The following is a 22,994-nucleotide window of genomic DNA, read 5'->3' as shown; positions in this document are numbered from 1 at the left end:
GCCCTTTTTTAAGAATCATTGCATATTAATGTGTGTTTATCTGCTTCTCATAACAATAAGCATAGTAATTTGTAGCCACTGAATGCATCCTTACATATTGTTCTTTTAAGTTTGAGCCAATAATGTAATATTGCAAAATCCTGTCTTATTCTGTTCAACTGAACTCATCACTTCACCTACGACTCTTCTCTCTTCCTCAGAGCTCGCTCGCCTTCTGACAGCCCTGACAGCGTTCTGAAGATAAAGCTGTGTCCTCCCCTGTCTTTCTTCCCCAACTCCTCATCTTCCCAGTCTGACCGTTCCTCCTTTGATAAAGGCAGCCGTGGAGAGTACCAGGACCAGCGTAGTCAGCTCCTGTCCAGCTCCTCTCCCCCACCCCACTACACCATCTTTGAGAGCCACCTGGGGGGTAATGCCCCCTCACCCTCTGCGCTGGAGTCCATCTCAAGAGGCCCAGATGGACGTTTCATTGTCCAGCCCCTGCTAGAGGGGTCTACTCTTTCCAACATGAAGAAAAACGTGAAAACAGTCTTCCTACAAACCAAAACCAATGGGGGAGATAGCGGCACAGGGAGCAATCAGACATCTTTCAAAGACTCTCCAAAGTCCAGCAGTCTGAGCTCTGAGAGGGGAGAGAGAAAGGACTCCTACCTTACAGTGGAAGTTACAGACCTTAGCAAGCCCCCTGCTTCCCCGGGTAGAGTGAGGGCCATGGCCAGGAACTTCTCCCGTCACGGCTGCTTCTACTCTGATGACGATCAGGGCATCTCAGAGGCTCTGCTGGAGAGAGACAGCTTCTACTCCGACAGCAGTGAGAAGAGAGCCTGTGACTCCCTGAAAAGATACCATGCTGGGCACCCAGATGACATCTTCCCCAGCCTGGGCAGGAGAGCCAGACAGCTGGAGAGGGACAGGCATCACCAAGCAGGCTACCATACCATGGGGAGAGAGAGCCAGCTGACCAACGCCAGCACACTGGTCTCACAGATTGATACAAGTGAACAAGAGCGGGATAACCTCAGCAAGTGTCTGCAGTTGGCCAAAGAGAGGGAGGAGATGGAGAGGGAACTGGAGAACTATACCGCCAGCCAGAAGGCAAGGGAGCGGGAGAAAGAGGAAAGGCAGCCTGAAAAGGCAGAAAGCCCTAACAGGGAACAGGATAGTTCAGGGGCTGAGGATCCTATATGGAAGCCACAAGACATTACCTTACGTCCCAAAGCCCACCGGGCTTCCGGGCAGACCCATCAGCTGTTGGACTATAGGAGGGCCTGCTACTTTGGGAACACGAGCAGCCCAATGGACCGGCTCCCTTCCTCCTACATCCAATGGGACATCAGCCCAGTCACCTCTATCAACAGCCTTATCCCAGTGCAGAGCCCCTTAGAAAGCACGACACCAAGGGTCCAACATCCTCACCAAGGTCACATTGGGTCGGCCATGAAGGACTCGCTACCTGAAGACTGCTCACGCTCCCCAGTCACTCAATGCACCACTCTATCTCTGCTCTCCCCTACATCAGAAAGCCCACCTATTGGTCAAGGAACAGCCAGAACCAGAGCCAGGTCGAGGAATCCTGACAGAACTGTAGAAAGAGAGCAGGACACGTATCGTAGAAGCTCTATGGTTGAGGAAGGCTGGAGGGAAAAGAAGCAACCAGGGGAAGGTGCCTTAAAACTAAGATTGTCCTTTGCTTGTGGTACACAGCATCTGGAGCCAGCAGCTGAAAGTGTCAGATCTGTTTCAGCAGATCGAGTAAGGGACACAAGTCCTGTTCAGCCTTACCCAGGCACTGCATCATATAGTCTGTCTGAGAAAACAGAGACAATAGATGGCCTTAGGGAGAGAGTAAATCAGAGTCCTTCTAGTTATTCTACTTTGCCCTATGAGCTCCACAAAGCAGGGGCCAAAGGGAAAGTGATAGATGATAAGATTGGGAATGACCCTCGGAGTTCACTGTTATACCCTGAGCAGGAGAGAGAGTGTGTCAGGACACGCTCCAGAAGGAGTGATAGGGCACTTTTTAGTGACAGCCCCAGTCACATTTCCCACTTAACTCTTCTGGAAGAGTGTGATAGTGACCAGTCCCAGTTCTCTGTTGCCAGAGTCTCAGAGTCTTTCAAGAACAAGCAGACAAACCAGGCTCCCAAAATGTCGCCACTGCAGACAAGTGCAATTCTGGAGTATTTGAGCCTCCCGGGTTTCATTGAGATGAGTGTGGATGGCTCTGGGGATGAATCTGAACTCACAGTCACTACTTGCCAAAGCATAGAGCCACAGACAGAGACTTCTCTGGAAGGTAAGCCAGACGTGGTTCCTAAAGACTGGGCAGTTCATGTGCAGGAGAACCTTGAGACAAGTTCATGCCAAAAAAAAGTTTCTTTTTTAGAAAACAGACACTCTGTTGGTCAAGCAGGAACTTCAGAAGCAGTTGAGAAGCCAGCCTACAGATACTCTCTGCAAGTGGAAGCAAGAGATTCAAGCCAAAAGGCTGGGATTCCAGACTGGTCAAAAAAACAATCACCTGGTTCAGAACTCACTGGGAGTTATCATCACAACCATGAGCAGTCGCAGCCACTGATTAGTCAAAAAACCACAGCCTCAGAGAGACAACTATCGAGAAGGGGTATAAGTCCAGTCAAGACGTTGGTTAGTGCAGATAAAAGCATGGCAGACGTTGTGTCAAAACACCCTGACACTTTTGCCGGTAAACCAGAGTCCTATTCAGAACAAGCCCAAAAACTTAATTCTCAGGGAAACAGGACTAATAAAATAGCCTCTAAGATCCATCAACCTCGTGCACCATTCATGAAGAAATCTCTGAGCATCGGCCCCTGCAGAACACTCTCAGGCATGGGACAGCCTCGTCCATTTCTGAAGAAGTCCATCAGCTTAGGGTCACAGAAATGGGAGCATTTTGAAAGCCCAAGGACTTATGTCTCAGAGAAATGTTACTGGGATAAGTTCCCAAACTCAGACGTCCAGGTCAAGTCCTATAGTTTAGGACGCACCCCTGCATCCTCCTTCTCCAGGCCAGGCCCCTTGTGGCAAGAAGGTGTCCCTTTTAGACGGCCGAGTGTAAGCAGCTTGGAAAGGGCTAGGTATGCTGAAAGATCCCCGGAGAGGCCTCGGTATGACAGATCCCTATCCAGTTCTTCCTATACCTACCTAAGCTCCTCCATGTACCCACCAAGTCAACCCCCTGGCTCTGCTAGACGAGACCTATCTGATCTGCGTAGACAGGCCAGTGCTTATCCTGATGCATCCAGGTCACCTATCACATATCAGGATGCCCTGAGGTCTGTACAGCACATATATGTCCCTATGGATTTCTCAATACCCCAGTACCCACCCAGACCAGACAAGTACCCACCCAGACCAGGCATGAGGGGGGACTACCCAAGGCCGATAGAGTCCAAGAGGGGCCCACCGAGGCCCAACCTGCACCGGATGTATAGCTGGCCCTCACCCTACCATGGTGGCCCTTTCCCACCCAGAGATGTAGACAGTCATAGACAAGCAGAGAGAAGGATGGGTAAGGGGGCAGGGGCAGAGGTGGAGATGAGCGATAACAGGGAAAGAGGGAGGGCCAGTTATGCCAGTCAGAGCAGTGGGAGAGGTAGCGTTGGCCTCCTTCGCCAGTCCCTCTCTATCACTCCCACCCTTCTCAGCTCCCCAGAGACAACCGAGGAAAGTGAGACACAGAGACACAGAGCCGAGATGGATCTACTTGAGCGGAGAAAGAAAAGGTGAAACTACCGCACCAGTCCAACATCACACAAATTTCTTCACAGCCCAAAAAATGTAGGATATTGCAAATATGTTATTGATATACTGTTACACAAGACAATAGCAATAGTTTATGTCTGACTGACCACTTGTTTTGTGTGTTTGTCAATAGTAGGAACACATCAGTTGATGAGAGTTATGAGTGGGATTCTACTGATGTCTGTGTGGACTCTGAAGTCCTGGAGGCCATGAAGCCACAGGCTGTGGTAAGACGGGGCAGGGGGGAGGGCAGGCATGATCGACCCCGTTCTGCGGCTGGCCCCAAGGACCGCCACAGGAATGGTAAGAGAATAGTATGTTATTATTCACCACACTGAATGTATCATATCATGTGTGAATTAATTTGTGCCTTTTGTTGTGGTTGTGGTGATGTGAGTTGTACCCATGACTCTCCCATTCCATGCTGTTCCTCTCCCTCCCGCCCATCAGTCAGTTCACCAGTTTCCAACCCACCTCGCTGCCAATACAGTCGCTCCCTAAGTGAGGCGCGCTTCAACGCACTCCGCCTGGAGTACCAGGAGTATAGGCGCGCTCAGGGATCCTCCTGCACCAGTGATCCCTGCCTCCCCCCCGACACAGACTCCAACTCAGCGCTCCTCTAACCGCCTGCCCACCTTGGTCCGTTCCTTTCTGCCTGCTACTGCTACCCTCTCACCTTCTCTTTGACGTCTCACTGCCTGCCTTTGTCCCTAACAGTTTTCATCCCTCTCTGTTGTGAAATTGTACATTCACTTTTTCCTTTAATTTTACAACGCTGTCTTTTTAAGCAATGCACAATTTCACACCAGATGGATGAAAATTGTCAGGGACAACAGCAGGCAGTACTCGCTAATGGAATGACTATCTTGCAGTATTTTGATGTATTGTTTGTCCTGGGAATGTATTTAACAGTGTGTATTCTATCATTTTGTGTTTCAGATATTTCAAAGAAAGGAAGCAAATAGTTTCTCAGATGCACATACTACAGCACTGTGGTCCTCGATAAATGCTGGATATCTTTATTGAAGCTTCATGATACCTCATTTTTTATATGTACAAAATCCATATCCTCAACAGTTCAACTGGATCTTCTGTGGACAGAACAATGCCATCTGACAGACCGGATATGCTGCTTGATCATATGGCGCACATTGTACACACCAATTGCCACAGATATTGATACTTGTGTTGTGTGCCATCATTATTGACACAGAATAATACTTTGATCTGTTTGAAGCCTATTATGAGATGCTGGATATTTATATTTCTTGTGTTTTGTGTAATCAACACAAACACTATTTTGCATTTAGAGTCACCAATCCCCAAGGGAAATGGATTGTGCTTTGAGTGAGCAAGGCTTCATCTTTGTATTGCATTGTTACAGTAGGTAGAAACACTTTTTTTAAATTACTTTCCCAATTACAACCTTGTCACAGGTGAATCTCCCTCATTTATGTGTTTGTAATCATCCTCAGTTTTCTCTGCAGAGTATTTCAGACAGGAAAGTGTTGAGTGATTGCTAACAGTGTAAATGTGTACTGTAGCCCTAGACAATTAAACCTTATATTTTTGGTACCATTCAAAAATTCAACATCCTAATACTCGATCATATGAAAAATAATTAATGCTGACATTTCTTGACTTGAATTTAAAAATATCTTATGTTGTTCATGACAGGGAAAGGTTGTGTATCATCTTTGCTTTACCTTTGTCAAAAATAAGGTAGTTCACTGTTCACAAATATGGTTAAACATATTCCCAAATTAAGCATATATTAAATTATTAGAGATCAAGAATAACAATATGGTTTGAGATTAAGTACTATATATATTTTAATCATTATTTTTATCTTTTGTACTACAATCATAATTAGCATTATTGTATATTTATTAACATGGGTTTTGATATGCAACAATGTTTACATGTAAATTCACACCATTGATGTGAAAACCACACTGTGAATATACTCAGTTAAGATTCATTATATGTTGGACTAAGAAGTCTCCATTTATTGTTGTACATTTTATGCATAAAAATGTGTCCTGACTTTTGTTATGTAATGACAAAACTGTATTTTATACTGGAACTGTTTTACAGTAACCAAAAAAGGAAAATAAAAAAGAATTGAGGCCTGTACTATACATAAGGAGTGGCTGTATATCTGTACATTTGGAGCACATCTGCATTTTTTAAATACATTTTTTTAATGTTTTGTTCCAACTGGGTTTAAAAATATATATCTGCACATTTGGTTGTTCTTAATGTCATTTTTATGTTTGTATTGAATAAATGGTTTTATTCTGAATGCACCAGAATGTGACATTATTTGACATCGAAGTATTGAACAGGGTCCTGAACTATCCAGTTTACACTCATGTTCATTTTATTGGTCACGGCCGCACGCCCGACTAGCATCACCACCCTGGATGGTTCCGACCTAGAATATGTGGACATCTATAAGTACCTAGGTGTCTGGCTAGACTGTAAACTCTCCTTCCAGACTCATATCAAACATCTCCAACCTAAAATCAAATCAAGAGTCGGCTTTCTATTCCGCAACAAAGCCTCCTTCACTCACGCCGCCAAACTTACCCTAGTAAAACTGACTATCCTACCGATCCTCGACTTCGGCGATGTCATCTACAAAATAGCCTCCAATACTCTACTTAGCAAACTGGATGCAGTTTATCACAGTGCCATCCGTTTTGTTACTAATGCATCTTATACCACCCACCACTGCAACCTGTATGCTCTAGTCGGCTGGCCCTTGCTACATATTCGTCGCCAGACCCACTGGCTCCAGGTCTACAAGTCCATGCTAGGTAAAGCTCCGCCTTATCTCAATTCACTGGTCACGATGGCAACACCCACCCGTAGCACGCGCTCCAGCAGGTGTATCTCACTGATCATCCCTAAAGCCAACACCTCATTTGGCCGCCATTGATTTCAGTTTTCTGCTGCCTGTGACTGGAACGAATTGCAAAAATCACTGAAGTTGGAGACTTTTATCTCCCTCACCAACTTCAAACATCTGCTATCTGAGCAGCTAACCGATCGCTGCAGCAGTACATAGTCTATCGGTAAATAGCCACCCAATTTACCTACCTCATCCCCATACTGTTTATATTTATGTACTTTTCTGCTCTTTTGCACACCAGTATCTCTACCTGTACATGACCATCTGATCATTTATCACTCCAGTGTTAATCTGCAAAATTTTAATTATTCGCCTACCTCCTCATGCCTTTCGCACACAATGTATATAGACTCTTTTTTTTCTACTGTGTTATTGACTTGTTAATTGTTTACTCCATGTGTAACTCTGTGTTGTTGTCTGTTCACACTGCTATGCTTTATCTTGGCCAGGTCGCAGTTGTAAATGAGAACTTGTTCTCAACTAGCCTACCTGGTTAAATAAAGGTGAAAAAAAACAGTTAGTGAGATGGAACTCAAGAGTGTATCATTCACAGACTTTACACCTTTACTTTATTCACAGACAACACACTCAGTTCAAAACTGAGGGATGCATATTTTGTGATGATAATGCTGTGTGTGTCCTACTGCACCACTCTTCTCAGACGGGATCTCAGCACAACTTGTGCCTTCTTCTGCCTCTCTGCTATTCTGGAGTTTAGGCTCTGTTTGATGGCTGGCAAGATTACTCTTTCTCTCATGCCAATCGAGGCTGGGGGCCTTCAGAAGGCAAAAATAATATGCTTATTTTAAGTAATATCATGGAGCACATTAATAACACTATAAATAGCATGACTGACTTACAGTTTTTTTGGCAGCGACTTGAGAGGTAGTTTTGGAAACATTCCAATGTCTTTGTCTCTGAAATAAAGAATTAAATATGAAGACTATTTTAGGGATGAGTTTTTCCAAACATTTTGCTAAATTGTGTAGGCTATATCACCTGTCTGCATCAGAGGGGTAGGCCTTGGTCAGTGTGTAAGCCTCTTGGGACATTTTCTTGTTGTTGACTATTATGTCTTTGAGGATGGCCTTCACACGTAGCAGCTGAAAAACAAGTTGAGAGAAGGGAGTTTTAACATTCTAAGATTAAATGTGACATGGTGTTCTTACATGCTGACATGGAATGAGAGCAGAACATGATACAGTAGGGTCCTCTCTGTAGCCTACCTCCTGGGACTGCAAGTTGTTGTTTTTACAGAGCTGTCTGATGATGACCTCACACTCCTGCAGGGTGGGGGCATAGGGGGAGTGAAATGGACCACCATCAATCCGCAGGGGAAGCAAGGATGTGATCAACCCCCTTTTTGATTTTGCATTTAAATCTGATCTTAAAAGATGAGATGTGCTTGCTGTATCCACTCTGCATGCGAGTAAAAATAAAGAGAATGTTCAATCAACACTGCCACCAAAGTCTTTTATTGTTAATGATATGTAAGAAAGATATTATATGTGTGTTAAGTGTGATGATTACCTTAGATTTGCTGATGGAGATGGCAGACCATGCAGAGGATGGTTGGTCTGCTCTGTGTAGCTGGGCTGTTGTGTTTGAGATCTGCATCTTGGAGATACTAAACCACAAGGGGAAAAGGGGGGCATAATAATCTATTTCAATAGGGAGGGACACTTACAATTTGTTCCCCAATAGCATGATGGTGTGGGAGGAATTAAACCACAGAAGAAAATATCAGCCATAGGCCTACTCATACCTTCAGATTGTTGTGGCTCCATTATCGATTGATAGTGCAGTTCTGCAAATTGAATAAATCAATTATTAGGGCTGTTACAACACTATTTAATAATACAGTAGCCTACTAGGATACTCATGATGCATTTAACTGTATACCTTTATTTTCACGTTTTAATTCTTCGATTTCCTCATGTAGTTTCCTCAGTGTTTCTCTGTGCTGTTTTTGTAGGAATAAAATATCCTTCTTCAATGATGCCACTCGTCTAATGTCAGAATCCATGGTGCATTGAAAAGTTAAACTTTCTGAGTCCATCATTTGTGGAGGATTGGGTGGGCAGTCACGGGGTAATTTTCGGTGACATCCGACATGGGACCAGTGGGGCAGGTTCCGGACTGCTATTTTTTGACATGATAGTAGAAAATACAACACGCCTGACTATTAGTTAACGTACCACTTGACACTATATATGAATCTGGCTAACAATGTTTGCCATTTTAAAATGGTAAAATCAGTGCTTGACTTGGGCAGGAGCTCACCGGAATGTAGTGAACTACCGGTACCTAAAATTGTCTACTGCATGAGTTAGTGCACTTCTTATAGAATATTAGCTTAAAAGTATTGCAGAGTTCGTTCACCTAAATATAAAAAGTACCGGCCCAAATTAAACAAGTATCAGCACATATTTCAGTCCACATTAGGCTACATATCTCTTAGCAGCATGGTAGCCTAAGTTAATAGCACCAAGAGCCACACATGGCAGAGGACCACGATCATGAAAAAATACGTAACTTTTCAGATAGGCCAATAGGTCCTGATTAGGCTGTTCATGCTGACATTTCTCTTATCTTAAACATTTCAGCTTCAAAAGAATGGACTCCGCACTGCTCGACTTACTTCCTGATGTCTCAATTTTGCCTCCCTTCAACAAAACAGTCGTTACCATAGCGACCGACAGTCAGCATAGGTCCTGTTAAATTACGAGAGGGGTATTGTCATAATCCCTCAAAGTTCCAGAATGGAGTTAAAATGACAACCATATTGGTCAATGAGACCTCCAAACCAGTCAAATTGAAATAAATGGCAGTAGAGGCATAACCTTGATTTTTATTTATGCAGGAACATAAAAGTAAGGCAGGATATTAGAAATTGTGTAATATAATTATTGTCAACCTAAAAAAATGTCATCTAATTATAAATACAGTTGAAATGGGTTTTATACACATTTTCTGTATAAATCTCCTATAAAATATATGTAAACATACCCTAAATGTCTGCATTTTTGTTTTCTTGGAAAACTGTGTGTGCTATTATATGATACAATGGGTGCGTTCGTAAATTCGTTCTGACTCTCTTCTGAGTGTTCCAGAGCGCAGAATAACTGATTAATTTACGAAAGCTCAACCAACACCTGTTGAATTTGGCCGGTGTCAGTAAACATCGGCAAAAAAAAAACGTAATTAAATTGTTGCCAGCAGCACAGTTACAGTCACCAACGCTCTGGATACCACGAAAACAGCCTAACCAGCTCTGCTATGGCAAGTAAAATGGTTAGAGTGAGGTGTTCTTTCATTTATGCCTAGAAGTAGCTTACAAGCTAGTTAGCTTGGGTGCTTGACTGCAGTTGTGAGGTCAGAACGCTCGGATCAACCCTACTCCTCTGCAGGAGCTTCCAGGTTGCGCTCAAGACAAACAATGTATACGAAATGCTTCAGTCTGGTTTTAGACCCCATCATAGCACTGAGACTGCACTTGTGAAGGTGGTAAAATGACCTTTTAATGGCATCAGACCGAGGCTCTGCATCTGTCCTCTTGCTCCTAGATTTTAGTGCTGCTTTTGATACCATCAATCACCACATTCTTTTGGAGACTGACACACAGCTGTACATTTCAATGATACATGGTGAAGTCCCAAAATTGCCCTCGCTAGAAGTCTGTGTTTCAGACATAAGGAAGTGGATGGCTGCAAACTTTCTACTTTTAAACTCGGACAAAACAGAGATGCTTGTTCTAGGTCCCAAGAAACAAAGAGATCTTCTGTTGAATCTGACAGTTAATCTTAATGGTTGTACAGTCATCTCAAATAAAACTGTGAAGGACCTTGGCGTTACTCTGGACCCTGATCTCTCTTTTGACAAACATATCAAGACTGTTTCAAGGACAGTTTTTTTTTCCATCTACGTAACATTGCAAAAATCCAAAACTTTCTGTCCAAAAATGATGCAGAAATTATGCAAATTAATCCATGCTTTTGTTACTTCTAGGTTAGACTACTGCAATGCTCCACTTTCCGGCTACCCGGATATACGGCTGCTTGAATCCTGACTAGAACCAAAAAAATGGATCATATTACTCCAGTGCTAGCCTCCCTACACTGGCTTCATGTTAAGGCAAGGGCTGATTTCAAGGTTTTACTGCTAACCTACAAAGCATTACATGGGCTTGCTCCTACCTATCTCTCTGATTTGGTCCTGCCGTATATACCTACACGTACGCTACGGTCACAAGACGCAGGCCTCCTAATTGTCCCTAGAATTTCTAAGCAAACAGCTGGAGACAGGGCTTTCTCCTATAGAGCTCCATTTTTATGGAATGGTCTGCCTACCCATGTGAGAGATGCAGACTCGGTCGCAACCTTTAAGTATTTACTGAAGACTCATATCTTCAGTGGGTCATATGATTGAGTGTAGTTTGGCCCAGGAGTGTGTGGTTGAAGATATCCCTCTAGTGGTGTGGGGGCTGTGCTTTGGCAAAGTGGGTGGGGTTATATCCTTCCTGTTTGGCTCTGTCCGGGGGTATCATCGGATGGGGCTACAGTGTCTCCTGTCCCCTCCTGTCTCAGTCTCTAGTATGTATGCTGCAGTAGTTTATGTGTCAGGGGGCTAGGGTCAGTTTGTTATATCTGGACTACTTCTCCTGTCTTATGCGGTGTCCTGTGTGAATTTAAGTATGCTCTCTCTAATTCTCTCCTTCTTTCTCTCTCTCGGAGGACCTGAGCCCTAGGACCATGCGTCAGGACTACCTGGCATGAGGACTCCTTGCTGTCTCCAGTCCACCTGGCCGTGCTGCTGCGGCTATGGAATCCTGATCTGTTCACCGGACATGCTTCCTGTCCCAGACATGCTGTTTTCAGCTCTCTAGAGACAGCAGGAGTGGCAGAGATACTCTTCATGATCGGCTATAAAAAGCCAACTGACCATCTTGGCCATGTTCTGTTATAATCTCCACCCAGCACAGCCAGAAGAGGACTGGCCACCCCTCATAGCCTGGTTCCGCTCTAGGTTTCTTCCTATGTTTTGGCCTTTCTAGGGAGTTTTTCCTAGCCACCATGCTTCTACACCTGCATTGCTTGCTGTTTGGGATTTTAGGCTGGGTTTCTGTACAGCACTTTTGAGATATCAGGTGATGTACGAAGGGCTATATAAATACATTTTATTAGATTTTTTTCAAAGTAACTTTAGTTAAGTCAACTATTTTTCTTAAGAGTAGCTTTAGTGTAGCTTAACTTCTTCCTGTATTAAGTAATTGGTAGCATGGTAAACTACTTCTTCAGAGTAGTTTCCACAACACTGATTCCAGATGTGTGTATTAAAAATTGGTTTTGTCGCAAAACACGATAGCTTAGATCCATTGTTTAGCTGGAATGGAATGTTCATATCTTGTATATCTCATATTACTGTATCATATTATTGTATTATTCAATTGCATAGTTCTTTATTAAAACATTTGACTGTGTAAAGCCTTGCAGCACTTTTTTCTCTGAGAGGGAGGTGGACATATATAAATTTGCAAAAAAAATATGATTGTCCCTCTGAAATGAAACCATTTAGTGAAATGTATTTGTTTAACAATTCCATGCCATGATTATATGGGAAAAATATACACCAATCTCTTTCATAAGCTCTTTAAACAAAAAAATGCTAATTGGCCAACATTTCTGAAACTGCATATATAGCGTTTTGGAATGAATCTCTTAATTTTTAGTTCTAAGATTGAATGCAATTAGTTAAAACAAAATTGGACATTTATTTTTTATTTAGAATACGACCAGCTTTATATATAAACTGTCCACAATATTTTACTTAACATTTCTACACACTTATGAAAGTAAAAGCAGAAAGGCAAAAATAAAACAAACAATATCAAAATAAACAATAGAGCAACAAATCACTTGTACAACTAGATTATTATTCACATGAAAAAAAAAGCTGAATCCTAACACAAGTTGAGATTACTCGTGTGAAGTATTCCATCCCAAAAGATTTCAATAAGATTCTCACAATCCTGAGGGTCAGGGGGAAGAACTCATGCACAGTCAACACACATAACTCAAGTTAAGTAATCACAAAGTACAAATAAAAGTTGTCATTCAGTTGGATACATTTGAGTGAAATGATTGAATTTATGAAATGACCAATGCATTGTGGACAGAGGATGAGTCTACATCTACAATGGCATACTACCCTTTTTTGCCAGTTGTTAAAAAGAGAAAATAATGTTCCTCTATTTGTCCAATATCCAAAAAATGTGAATAACGTACATTGCAGAACCATGAAAAACTTTACATTTCTCTTGGCTTTCAATTAATTACTTGCATAACAATTTGGGCCTCAATCACTGGCCATGTTTATGTAAAACAACTATTTTTACTACTACTGTGATTAACCAATCTTAATACGGAAAACCTATTGACTTCCAAGTTCAGAACTGCACAACTGTTCAGACTAAATAAAATGCAAAACAGTGCCTTGCATTCACATAAAAAAAAGTTACCACACCAGGGACAGACAGTTAATAAATAATGGTCCATTTCAATTGAGAAATAAATGTCTAAAATTCAGTGTGTTTAACCTTGGTGCCTTTCAGGTTTAACTGATAAAATGTCCAATTATAATCACATGGCAGGCAAGTCAAAGTTCACTCAAATGATCGATGTTAAGCGGTCATTTAACACTTCAAACCAATGCCCAATACCAATGCCACACTGTCAAAAGCCCAAACTTCTGAACTTGACCTTTGTTAAGCCATGACTTAAAACACTGTCATACACTATGTTGAGTCTCACACCATATCTGATCATTCAATAAACCAGGTGTAGACCCAAACCGTACAACAGTTCTTAAAATAACACCCCATATATTGCCAGTTTCTCTTGCTTTACATGTAAGGGTCAAGTCCTTAATGACATATACATGCAAATTCCTAAAAGCCAAGCTTCAGTGGTGAAAACACGAATCAAGTATTGAATCTCTGCCACCGTAATAGGAAGCTTTCATGCACTCAAGCACCCACAATCAAGAAATAAGTGTGTCCATTTGTGTTGATGTTGATTATAGAAAGCAGAGTATTTGCAGAGAATATCCATTGGGTACAGTTTTTGGATCACATATCTGTAGGTGTTTGAGACAAGGCCAATAGATGTGCTCATAGAGAAGCATGGATGTAAGAGAAAGAAGTGGCCAGGCTGGCTACATTAAGGCGTGTATGCAGGAGGCGGCTGGAACTGGTTGGCAATGTCATAATCGGCAGGATATGTTTCACTGCTCTCCTCCATCTCTGAGAGAAGCTCTAGAGCCTGCTCCTCCTCCTCTGTGGGGTAGTGGCGCAGCAGGTTGGCAGCTGTGGCCAGAATAGAGGCGCCGCCAGCCCCCGCCACCAGGTAGAAGCTAATGGCAAACGTGACATAGATGAGTGATCCGTGGTACTTCTTATGCTGCTGCTGTAGCGACAAGATGAGCTCTGAGGCCCAGTAGCAGAACCCGATTACTGTGGCACACTGCAGCACTAAAACCATAAAAAGAAAGAGCAGGCAGGGGAAAAAGGAAAGGGATTATTTGATTTCCATTGTTTCTACTAGGGCCAGTATTGTGATACTCATTAGTATCGTGGCAGAGAAACAAAACAATTTATTTTTAACTTATTTAGCAAAACAACCCTAACATTGGAAACAAACATCAATATATCATCCAGAGTCACATGTATTTATTTTCCAAGCTATAGCACACAATATTTACATACAGCAGGTTTTTAAAGGACCAAAGAGTTGTCTGCTTTGTGTTTCCATTTTTGCCATGGGAAAAATATTGCCATACTGATATCATACCAGCTCTAGTTTATACTTTGCCTTGAAATCGTTGTTACACTTTAGCTGAATCTCTAATTTCCTCTCTTGTCCACAGCCCAAATCCATTCATACCTGTGAGAATGTGCGCAAATGCGTATCTGCGGGTGATCTTGAGGGCAGGGTGCTTGGGCCCAAAGACATCCAAAAGGAACGCTATCAAGCTGCATAGGATGCCCAGGAAGCAGAAGGCAGCAATGACCCTTAGCAGCAAGATGGTCTGGGAGTTCACACAATAATCTGAAGAAGAAGTTGGTGATAGTTAACACAAACCACAGGTAGTAGGTGCTTTGAGCCACTGTTGGCAAAATCATTACTTACCCTCCAGGAGTTTCGGGTCAATGTATCCCAGGACATCAGCCACTCCAAGCTCCTGCTTGGGACACGTCCCTCCATGAACTCGGACCCAAGCTGGTTCGGCCAAGGCCGTACATAGAGCCGTGATGGACAGTGCTCCGGGGAGGGCAGAAGCCAGGCTTCGCTCTGGCTGCTTGGGCAGTGCAGTACCCCCTCTCCTTCGCCGGCTTCCGGGGACAGTGGTACCCGGTGGTGCATACATTGTCATCCAATTCCCACTTGGTCGTCAACCAGGAGTCAGTGCCTGATTTATAGCTATGCTAAGTCAGTCTTCAAATGACAGACAGCTTTTGTTTTGACAAAGCGTCCTTCTGTCTGTGAAATTATCAGCTAACTTAACTAAAACGTTAACATTAGTGTAGGTCAACTGGTAACAATGTGTCAAATAAATAGGTTTAAGTCTATTCACAATGCGTAATCTCTTAGCTAAATTACTCAACAACAAAACAAATTGACCAATAATTTTCAGTCTAGCTAGCTACAAAGCTCAGACCTCGACGTAGGCCCGTTAGCAGCAGAAGCTAGCTAGCAGTCTAAAATCCTAGTTGATTTACTTCAAACAAATAGTAACGTGAACTGACACCCATAATATATCAAATCTAAAGACATGATACTCACAATCTGTTCAAGCAATCTAAAACGCCCAAAGGAGGACGTATACTAACGATATTACGCTAAAAACAAAAGGCAGCCAAGTAACTAGCTATCTTCCTGTAAAATTGTTTCCTTGTTCATCATCACTTCTTCATTTTAGATTTAATGTTACACCAGACCAAGGTACATTTGTTGTTATTACCGCCACCTACTGGGATATGCTGCAGTTACACTTTGGCCTTTTGGTACAACGTGTCCATAAAACATGCAATGATTATCGTGTACTGATAGCGGCAGTAATGAGCCAAATGGACTTTAGATTGGCAGCACTTACCTACGGAGAGGAAGAGAAAGTAGCACGTTGATATGGAGTATTTTCGGTAAAACGTCAGTTGCGAAATTGATTTACAAATACCATATACAAACCTCGTATTTGAAGTAGATATTAGCTGTCTTCCTTGTTAATGTGTATGACGTTTGCATAGCTACGGCTCGCTTGCTGTTTTGGTAGCAGCATTATCAGTGGCCAATAACACGTCACTAGCTAGATAGCAGCTTGCTAGCAATGAACGACACTGTGGCCCTTCTGCAGAAATTCAATGCGCATCCAGATTCCCGCTGTTGGTATGTGGCATGGAACCCCACAGGCACATTGCTGGCATCATGCGGTGGTGACCGAGCCATTCGGATATGGGGAAGGGAAGGTAAATACAACAAATCCGCTGTGAAATTAACATTAAAAGCAGCATGTGCCCGCGGAAACAAAACAAAAAATGGAAGGGGGCGTTCCTGCATGTGGGCATTTCTGCATCTGCAGGCACCTCTTTATATTTATGTTGGTTTTTAAAGATCCACATTGCAGAAATCGCTCCGCCATTTCCTGGTTGCTACAATTCTGATCGTTCACCTAATTTAAGTTTGTAACAAAACAAGCAGTCATTGTACCATCTAAACCTTTGTGAAATGTTTTCCAAAGACACATATATTGTATTTTCAACTGTTTGAAGTTGGTCTACAAAACCAAAAGTGAAACTTAAGCACGGGAAACTTAAGCACATTTAACAGATCTACCGCTTCTTCGACTTCATTTCAATTAGAATGAAAGATCTATATTTCTATGTGAATTTGGTCTGGTTGCTCAAAAAGTTACATTCTAGTTTTAAATTAGGGACAGGCGGGAAGCCAATGCCCTTTAGTACATTAGGTGGCATTAATGCACAATAATGATGGATTCCAGCCACTGATAAACCATCATAAGTAGGATCGGTGGCGACAACGTTATCTAGCTAGCCATACGCCAGTGGACAGTCTGCTAGTTTAGGCATCTAGTCCTTAGGAAGACTCCGGTACACAGCAGACGGAATTGTCACTGTGTGCTAGTTAACTAGCAGGCTGGCGAGCACATGGAGCGACAGTGTGCTAGCAATCTAGCTGACACGCGGTGTCGCTAACTATCAATCTAGCTAGTACAATAACCTCCAGTCTGCCCTATTCATTTATTTCAATTGAGTGATTTCCTTATATGAACTGTAACTCGGTAAAGTCTTTGAAAACAAAGGCTCCCTAAATTCTATCATTATATCGATTGCGCAAACAGGGCTGGCAAAACCCTAGATCACTGTTATTCTAACTTCCGCAACGCATATAAGGTCCTCCCCCACCCTCCTTTTAGAAAAGCTGACCACAACTCCATTTAGTTGCTTCCAGCCTATAGACAGAAACTAAAACAGGAAGCTCCCACACTCAGGTCAACGCTGGTTCGACCAATCGGATTCCACGCTTCAAGATTGCTTCGATCACGTGGACTGGGATATGTTCCGCATTGCGGCGAACAACAACATTGACGAATACGCTGATTCGGTGAGTGGGTTTATTAGAAAGTTCATCGGCGATGTCGTACCCACAGCATCTATTAAAACATTGCCAAACCAGAAATCGTGGATTGATGGCAGCATTCGCGCAAAACTGAAAGTGCGAACCACTGCTTTTAATCAGGGCAAGGTGACTGGAAACATGACTGAATACAAACAGTGCGGCTATTCCCTCCACAAGGCAATCAAACAAGCTAAGCGTCAGTGTCGAGACAAAGTAGAGTCGATATTCAACGGCTCAGACACTAGAGGTATGTGGCAGGGTCTACAGTCAAAAGGAAAACCAGCCCCGTCGCGGACCAGGGTGTCTTGCTCCCAGACAGACTAAACAACTTCTTTGCACGCTTTGAGGAAAATACAGTGCCACTGACACGGCCCGCTACCAAAACCTGTGGGCTCTCCTTCACTGCAGCCGATGTGAGCAAAACATTTAAACGTGTCAACCCTCACATGGCTGCAGGCCCAGACAGCATCCCCAGCCATGTCCTCAGAGCATGCGCAGACCAGCTGGCTGGTGTGTTTACGGACATATTCAATCAATCCTTATCCCAGTCTGCTGTCCCCAAATGCTTCAAGAGGGCCACCATTGTTCCTGTTCCCAAGAAAGCGAAGGTAACTGAGCTAAATTACTACCGCCCCGTAGCACTCACTTCCGTCATCATGAAGTGCTTTGAGAGACTAGTCAAGGACCATATCACCTCCACCTTACCTGACACCCTAGACCCACTCCAATTTGCTTACCGCCCCAATAGGTCCGCAGACAATGCAATCACACTGCACACTGCCCTAACCCATCTGGACAAGAGGAATACCGATGTGAGAATGCTGTTCATCGACTACAGCTCAGCATTTGACGCCATAGTAACCTCCAAACTCGTCATCAAGCTCGACCCACTCTGTGCAACTGGGTCCTGGACTTCCTGACGGGCTGCCCCCAGGTGGTAAGGGTAGGTAACAACATCTCCACCCCACTGATCCTCAACACTGGGGGCCCCACAAGGGTGCGTGCTCAGGCCTCCTGTACTCCCTGTTCACCCACGACTGCGTGGCCATGCACGCCTCCAACTCAATCATAAAGTTTGCAGACGACACTAGAGTGGTAGGCTTGATTACCAACAACGACGAGACGGCCTACTGAGAGGAGGTGAGGGCCCTCGGAGTGTGGTGTCAGGAAAAATAACCTCCCACTCAACGTCAACAAAACAAAGCAGATGATTGTGGACTTCAGGAAACAGCAGAGGGAGCACCCCCCTATCCACATCGAGGTCCTGGGCCTACGTGGCTACACTTGGTTTGTAAGTGTTGGTCGTACTGCCAAATTCTATAAAATGACGGAGGCGGCTTATGGTAGATACATGAACATTACATTCTCTGGAAACATTCTGGTGGACATTCATGCTGTCAGCATGCCAATTGCATGCTCTCTCAACTTGAGACATCTGTGGCATTGTGTTGTGTGACAAAACTGCACATTTTAGAGTGACCTGTTTTTGTGCCCAGCACAAGATGCACCTGTGTAATGATCATGATGTTTATACAGCTTCTTGATATGCCACACCTGTCAGGTGGATGGAATATCTTGGCAGAGGAGAAATAATCATTAACAGGGATGTAAACATTTGTGCACAAAATTTGAGAGAAATACTTTTTGCGCTTATGGAACATTTCTGGGATCTTTTATTTCAGCTCATGAAGCATGGGACCAACACTTTTTACGTTGCGTTTATATTGTTCAGTGTAGTTAGCACACGGTGTTGCCTGTGTTTCATGCAGGAACCAATGGGATGCTTGGGGGGATGCAGGAATGCCCACGTGCCAGACCGCCACAAATTGCAGGTTGCAGTAGCATACTACTGGAAAAAATGACCCCCATTTGATTATCTGTGTAGGTGACTCTTGGGAATGCAAGACCTTGCTCCAGGATGGACACCAGAGAACTGTCAGAAAGGTGGCATGGTCCCCATGTGGGAACTACCTGGCCTCAGCCAGCTTTGATGCCACAACCTGCATCTGGAAAAAGAAGAATGATGATTTTGAGGTGAGGGGACTGGTCACTGTGAACAGCTTACTACTGTATATCTGTTCGCTGCTCTGGCCCCCCAATGGTGGAACAAACTCCCCCACGACGCCAGGACAGCGGAGTCAATCACCACCTTCCGGAGACACCTGAAACCCCACTTCTTTAAGGAATACCTAGGATAGGATAAAGTAATCCTTCTCACCCCCCTAAAAGATTTAGATGCACTATTGTAAAGTGGCTGTTCCACTGGATGTCATAAGGTGAATGCACCAATTTGTAAGTCGCTCTGGATAAGAGCGTCTGCTAAATGACTTAAATGTAAATGTATATGCATTTATGGTGATGATGGTAAGATATGGCCCTAGTTGAGAGCATCACACTCTCTCTGTTTCTTTCAGTGCTTGACTGTGTTGGAAGGACATGAGAATGAGGTGAAATGTGTGGCCTGGGCCCCATCCGGTAACTTGCTGGCCACATGTAGTAGAGACAAGAGTGTCTGGATCTGGGAAGGTTAGTGCTGCATCAATATAGGAATAAAATGTGTTTGTATTTCTATCACGAGAAACAAGTATTAACATTCAACTGTTTCTCTGTATGTAGTTTTGAATAGTCTCTCACAATCTCTTTCCTTCTCAGTGGATGAGGAGAATGAGAATGAGTATGAGTGTGTGAGTGTGGTAAACTCTCATACACAGGATGTCAAGCATGTTGTCTGGCACCCAACACAGGAGGTACTGCCTATTTCATATGCTGTTTCACTCCTTGTACTAATAGCAATGTTATATAATCTCGTGACACCCCATTGGTATTGCAAGGCTTCTCTGGACTAATTGTTTCAGTATTCTGTTCTCTGCATTCACTGTCTCCCCCCACTAAAGCTAAGTGATGTTCTCTGTGCAGCTCCTCGCCTCATGTAGCTACGACAACAATGTGTGTGTCTATAAAGAAGAGGATGATGACTGGGAGTGCAGGGCGACCCTGGAAGGACACACCTCCACTGTCTGGGGTTTGACCTTTGACCCAAGTGGCCAGCGACTGGCCTCCTGCAGTGATGACTGTACTGTGAAGATCTGGAAAGAATGTCAGCCAGAAGGTGGGCAGGGTGAGAAAGATACACACAATGCTCCATAGATGGTGTGGTGAAAAGGAAGGTCAGGAAAAGCAACTTTTCTTTTTTTAACTTTTTTTTTTTACAGAAGGCACTGACGCGGCTTGGAAATGTGTTTGTACCCTTTCAGGGTTTCATGGACGGACAGTGTATGATATTGCATGGTGAGAGTCCTCTTTATAGAAATATATACTGACGTTCAAAAGTGTGGGGTCACTTAGAAATGTTTGTTTTTGAAAGAAAAGCAAAAAAAAATGGCCATTCAAATAACATCAAATTGATCAGAAATACAGTGTAGACATTGTTAATGTTGTAAATGACTATTTGTAGCTGGACACTGCAGATTTAAAACTTTAAAAATATATATATCTTCATAGGCCCGTTATCAGCAACCATCACTCCTGTGTTCCAATGACACATTTTGATAGCTAATCCAAGTTTATCGTTTTAAATAGCTAATCAATCATTAGAAATTCCTATTTCAAATATGTTAGCACAGCTGAAAACTGTTGTCCTGATTTAAAGAAGAAATAAAACTGGCCTTCTTTAGACTAGTTGAGTATCTGGAGCATCAGCATTTGTGGGTTCGATTACAGGCTCAAAATGGCCAGAAACAAAGCACTTTCTTCAGAAACTCGTCAGTCTATTCTTGTTCTGAAAAATGAAGGCTATTCTCTGTGAGAAATTGCAAAGAAACTGAAGATCTCGTACAACGTTGTGTACTGCTCCCTTCACAGAAGAGTGCAAACTGGCCCAAACAAGAATAGAAAGTGTGGGAGGCCCTGGTGTACATCTGAGCAAGAGGACAAGTACATTATAGTGTCTAGTTTGAGAAACAGGTGCCTCACAAGTACTCAACTGGCAGCTTCATTAAATAGTACCCACAAAACACCAGTCTCAACGTAAACAGTGAAGATGCGACTCCGGGATGCTGGCCTTCTAGGCAGTTTCAAAGAAAAAGCCATATGTCAGACTGGCCAATAAAAATAAAGAATTAAGATGGGCAAAAGAACAGACACTGGACAGAGGAAGATTGGAAAAAAGTGTTATGGACAGACTAATCTAAGTTTGAGGTGTTCGAATCACAAAGAACATTCGTGAGATGCAGAACTTGACGCTGTCAAGCATTGTGGAGGCAATGTGATGGTCTGGGAGTGCTTTGGGGGTGGTAAAAGTGGGAGATTTGTACAGGGTAAAATGGATCTTGAAGAAGGAAGGCTATCACTCCATTTTGCAACGCCTTGCCATACCCTGTGGACGCTGCTTAATTGGAGCCAATTTCCTCCTACAACAGGACAATGACCCAAAGCACAGCTCCAAACTATGCAAGAACTATTTAGGGAAGAAGCAGTCAGGTTCTGTCTATTGGATTGGCCAGCACAGTCACCAGATCTAAACCCTATTGAGCTGCTGTGGGATCAGCTTGACCGTATGGTACGTAAGAAGTGCCCATCAAGCCAGTCCAACTTGTGGGAGGTGCTTCAGGAAGCATGGGGTGAAATTTCCTCAGATTACCTCAGAAATTGACAACGAGAGTGCTGAAGATCTGCAGGGCTGTAATTGCTGCAAATGGAGGATTCTTTGAACGAAAGCAAAGTTTGAAGGACACTTATTTATAACCTTGTCAACATTTCCTATTCTTTTTGCAACTCATGTATGTTTTCATGGAAAACAAGGATATTTCTAAGTGGCCCCAAACTTTTGGAAGGTAGGTTATATTTAAACGGATTTACATATTTTAAAATGTAGCCAGATTCACCAAGTCAGTACTCTTTGGTTGTTCTCAGGTGTCCACTGACGGGTGCCCTGGCGACTGCATGTGGTGATGACGGAGTGCGTGTGTTTAAGGAGGATGAGACGGCTGACCCAGACCAGCCTGCTTTCTCCCTGTCTGCCCATGTACCCAAGGCCCACACCCAGGATGTCAACTGTATAGCCTGGCACCCCAAGAAGGCTGGGCTCCTTGTCTCCTGCAGTGACAATGGGGAGATAGCAGTCTGGAACTACCAGTCTGGGGTCTGAGAACATGTACAGTATGTTGGGCTAGTTAGGACTTCCAGATCCAGTGTTTAACAATGCTGAATTTACCTTGTACTGTCAAGGGTGCCAACAGCACTGAAATTGTCATGTATGATGTTTATTATTAATCCCTCTTGCAATAACCTGTTTTAATGAGGTTAGAGTGGTTTTGATTTCATTATACTGATACCTGCCTGTGCACTTGTGGTTGAAAACTGAATGTGGGCCCTAAATGTCATAATTATGTATTTGATTAACAATACAATATACACATTCTAATGGTGTTTTGTAATATCAAGAAAAGAAAATTGTCATAGCTATTTAATCAAGGGATTCAGCACACTTATGTCTAGATGCTAGATAAATGTTTCCAGAAACCACTTCTAGTAAGCATTGATGGAAAATGTCTTCGCTTTCACCTTTTATATTAATTGTTCATAAAGATGGTCTTCAGATTTATATTAATTTACAGTCAAAG

The 22,994-nt window shown here is 43.2% G+C and overlaps 4 protein-coding genes across 13 annotated transcripts in view; 2 read left to right on the top strand and 2 right to left on the bottom strand.

The window, feature by feature from the left end:
- Nucleotides 1–6,070, top strand: part of igsf9b (immunoglobulin superfamily, member 9b) — a 49,977-nt gene extending 43,907 nt beyond the window's left edge. Inside the window, exons 19-22 of one of the 2 annotated variants that reach the window (XM_035785538.1) lie at nucleotides 201–3,746; nucleotides 3,902–4,068; nucleotides 4,216–4,404; nucleotides 4,705–6,070. In XM_035785538.1, the coding sequence (XP_035641431.1) occupies nucleotides 201–3,746; nucleotides 3,902–4,068; nucleotides 4,216–4,388 (3,886 nt within the window). In that variant the 3' untranslated portion in view covers nucleotides 4,389–4,404; nucleotides 4,705–6,070. Of the gene's footprint in view, nucleotides 1–200; nucleotides 3,747–3,898; nucleotides 4,069–4,215; nucleotides 4,405–4,704 lie in introns of both variants that reach the window. The other variant, XM_035785537.1, reaches the window with a different exon arrangement.
- Nucleotides 6,071–7,223: 1,153 nt separating this feature from the next.
- On the bottom strand, nucleotides 7,224–9,369 carry LOC118394056 (coiled-coil domain-containing protein 74A-like). 4 transcript variants are annotated; one of them, XM_052461464.1, is made up of 8 exons: nucleotides 9,324–9,369; nucleotides 8,585–8,824; nucleotides 8,448–8,489; nucleotides 8,213–8,309; nucleotides 7,909–8,101; nucleotides 7,682–7,785; nucleotides 7,543–7,599; nucleotides 7,224–7,458 (listed from the first exon to the last, which is right to left on the bottom strand). In XM_052461464.1, exons 2-8 carry the CDS (start codon nucleotides 8,742–8,744, stop codon nucleotides 7,323–7,325), a joined length of 789 nt encoding a protein of 262 aa, XP_052317424.1. In that variant the 5' UTR covers nucleotides 8,745–8,824; nucleotides 9,324–9,369; the 3' UTR covers nucleotides 7,224–7,322. The 4 variants fall into 4 exon arrangements, with proteins under 4 accessions (XP_052317424.1, XP_052317423.1, XP_052317422.1 ...); XM_052461463.1 differs by having other exon boundaries at nucleotides 8,585–8,821; nucleotides 9,219–9,344; XM_052461462.1 differs by having other exon boundaries at nucleotides 9,219–9,338.
- Nucleotides 9,370–12,443: 3,074 nt separating this feature from the next.
- On the bottom strand, nucleotides 12,444–16,074 carry LOC118393157 (transmembrane protein 127). 2 transcript variants are annotated; one of them, XM_035785536.2, is made up of 4 exons: nucleotides 15,925–16,074; nucleotides 14,869–15,148; nucleotides 14,623–14,787; nucleotides 12,444–14,210 (listed from the first exon to the last, which is right to left on the bottom strand). In XM_035785536.2, the coding sequence occupies exons 2-4, from the start codon at nucleotides 15,110–15,112 to the stop codon at nucleotides 13,900–13,902; spliced, it is 720 nt and encodes a 239-aa protein (XP_035641429.1). In that variant the 5' UTR covers nucleotides 15,113–15,148; nucleotides 15,925–16,074; the 3' UTR covers nucleotides 12,444–13,899. The 2 variants fall into 2 exon arrangements, with proteins under 2 accessions (XP_035641429.1, XP_052317419.1); XM_052461459.1 differs by lacking the exon at nucleotides 15,925–16,074 and adding an exon at nucleotides 15,523–15,658.
- Nucleotides 16,054–22,993, top strand: LOC118393156 (probable cytosolic iron-sulfur protein assembly protein ciao1-B). 5 transcript variants are annotated; one of them, XM_035785533.2, is made up of 7 exons: nucleotides 16,059–16,202; nucleotides 19,259–19,407; nucleotides 19,788–19,899; nucleotides 20,026–20,120; nucleotides 20,290–20,482; nucleotides 20,589–20,661; nucleotides 22,285–22,993. In XM_035785533.2, the coding sequence occupies exons 1-7, from the start codon at nucleotides 16,064–16,066 to the stop codon at nucleotides 22,517–22,519; spliced, it is 996 nt and encodes a 331-aa protein (XP_035641426.1). In that variant the 5' UTR covers nucleotides 16,059–16,063; the 3' UTR covers nucleotides 22,520–22,993. The 5 variants fall into 5 exon arrangements, with proteins under 5 accessions (XP_035641427.1, XP_035641426.1, XP_035641425.1 ...); XM_035785532.2 differs by having other exon boundaries at nucleotides 20,586–20,661; XM_035785531.2 differs by having other exon boundaries at nucleotides 20,290–20,491.
- The last annotated feature ends 1 nt before the right edge of the window (nucleotide 22,994 follows it).

Source organism: Oncorhynchus keta, chromosome 14, assembly GCF_023373465.1.
Source record: "Oncorhynchus keta strain PuntledgeMale-10-30-2019 chromosome 14, Oket_V2, whole genome shotgun sequence".
Lineage (NCBI taxonomy): Eukaryota > Metazoa > Chordata > Actinopteri > Salmoniformes > Salmonidae > Oncorhynchus > Oncorhynchus keta.
This window is presented reverse-complemented; position numbering and strand designations above follow the sequence as displayed.

What these genes read in the sequence shown, in the direction of transcription:
- LOC118394056 (XM_052461464.1), bottom strand. Translation starts at nt 8,744, where the DNA reads ATGATGGACTCAGAAAGTTTAACTTTTCAATGCACCATGGATTCTGAC. An exon ending in ATTAAAACGTGAAAATAAAG is followed by an intron (nt 8,490 to 8,584) that starts GTATACAGTTAA and finishes TTCAATTTGCAG; the next exon opens with AACTGCACTATCAATCGATA. An exon ending in GGAGCCACAACAATCTGAAG is followed by an intron (nt 8,310 to 8,447) that starts GTATGAGTAGGC and finishes CTTGTGGTTTAG; the next exon opens with TATCTCCAAGATGCAGATCT.
- LOC118393157 (XM_035785536.2), bottom strand. Translation starts at nt 15,112, where the DNA reads ATGACAATGTATGCACCACCGGGTACCACTGTCCCCGGAAGCCGGCGA. An exon ending in TGACCCGAAACTCCTGGAGG is followed by an intron (nt 14,788 to 14,868) that starts GTAAGTAATGAT and finishes CTTCTTCTTCAG; the next exon opens with ATTATTGTGTGAACTCCCAG. An exon ending in ATTTGCGCACATTCTCACAG is followed by an intron (nt 14,211 to 14,622) that starts GTATGAATGGAT and finishes TTATGGTTTTAG; the next exon opens with TGCTGCAGTGTGCCACAGTA.
- LOC118393156 (XM_035785530.2), top strand. Translation starts at nt 16,064, where the DNA reads ATGAACGACACTGTGGCCCTTCTGCAGAAATTCAATGCGCATCCAGAT. An exon ending in AGAAGAATGATGATTTTGAG is followed by an intron (nt 19,408 to 19,787) that starts GTGAGGGGACTG and finishes TGTTTCTTTCAG; the next exon opens with TGCTTGACTGTGTTGGAAGG. An exon ending in TCAGCCAGAAGGTGGGCAGG is followed by an intron (nt 20,492 to 20,585) that starts GTGAGAAAGATA and finishes TTTTTTTTACAG; the next exon opens with AAGGCACTGACGCGGCTTGG.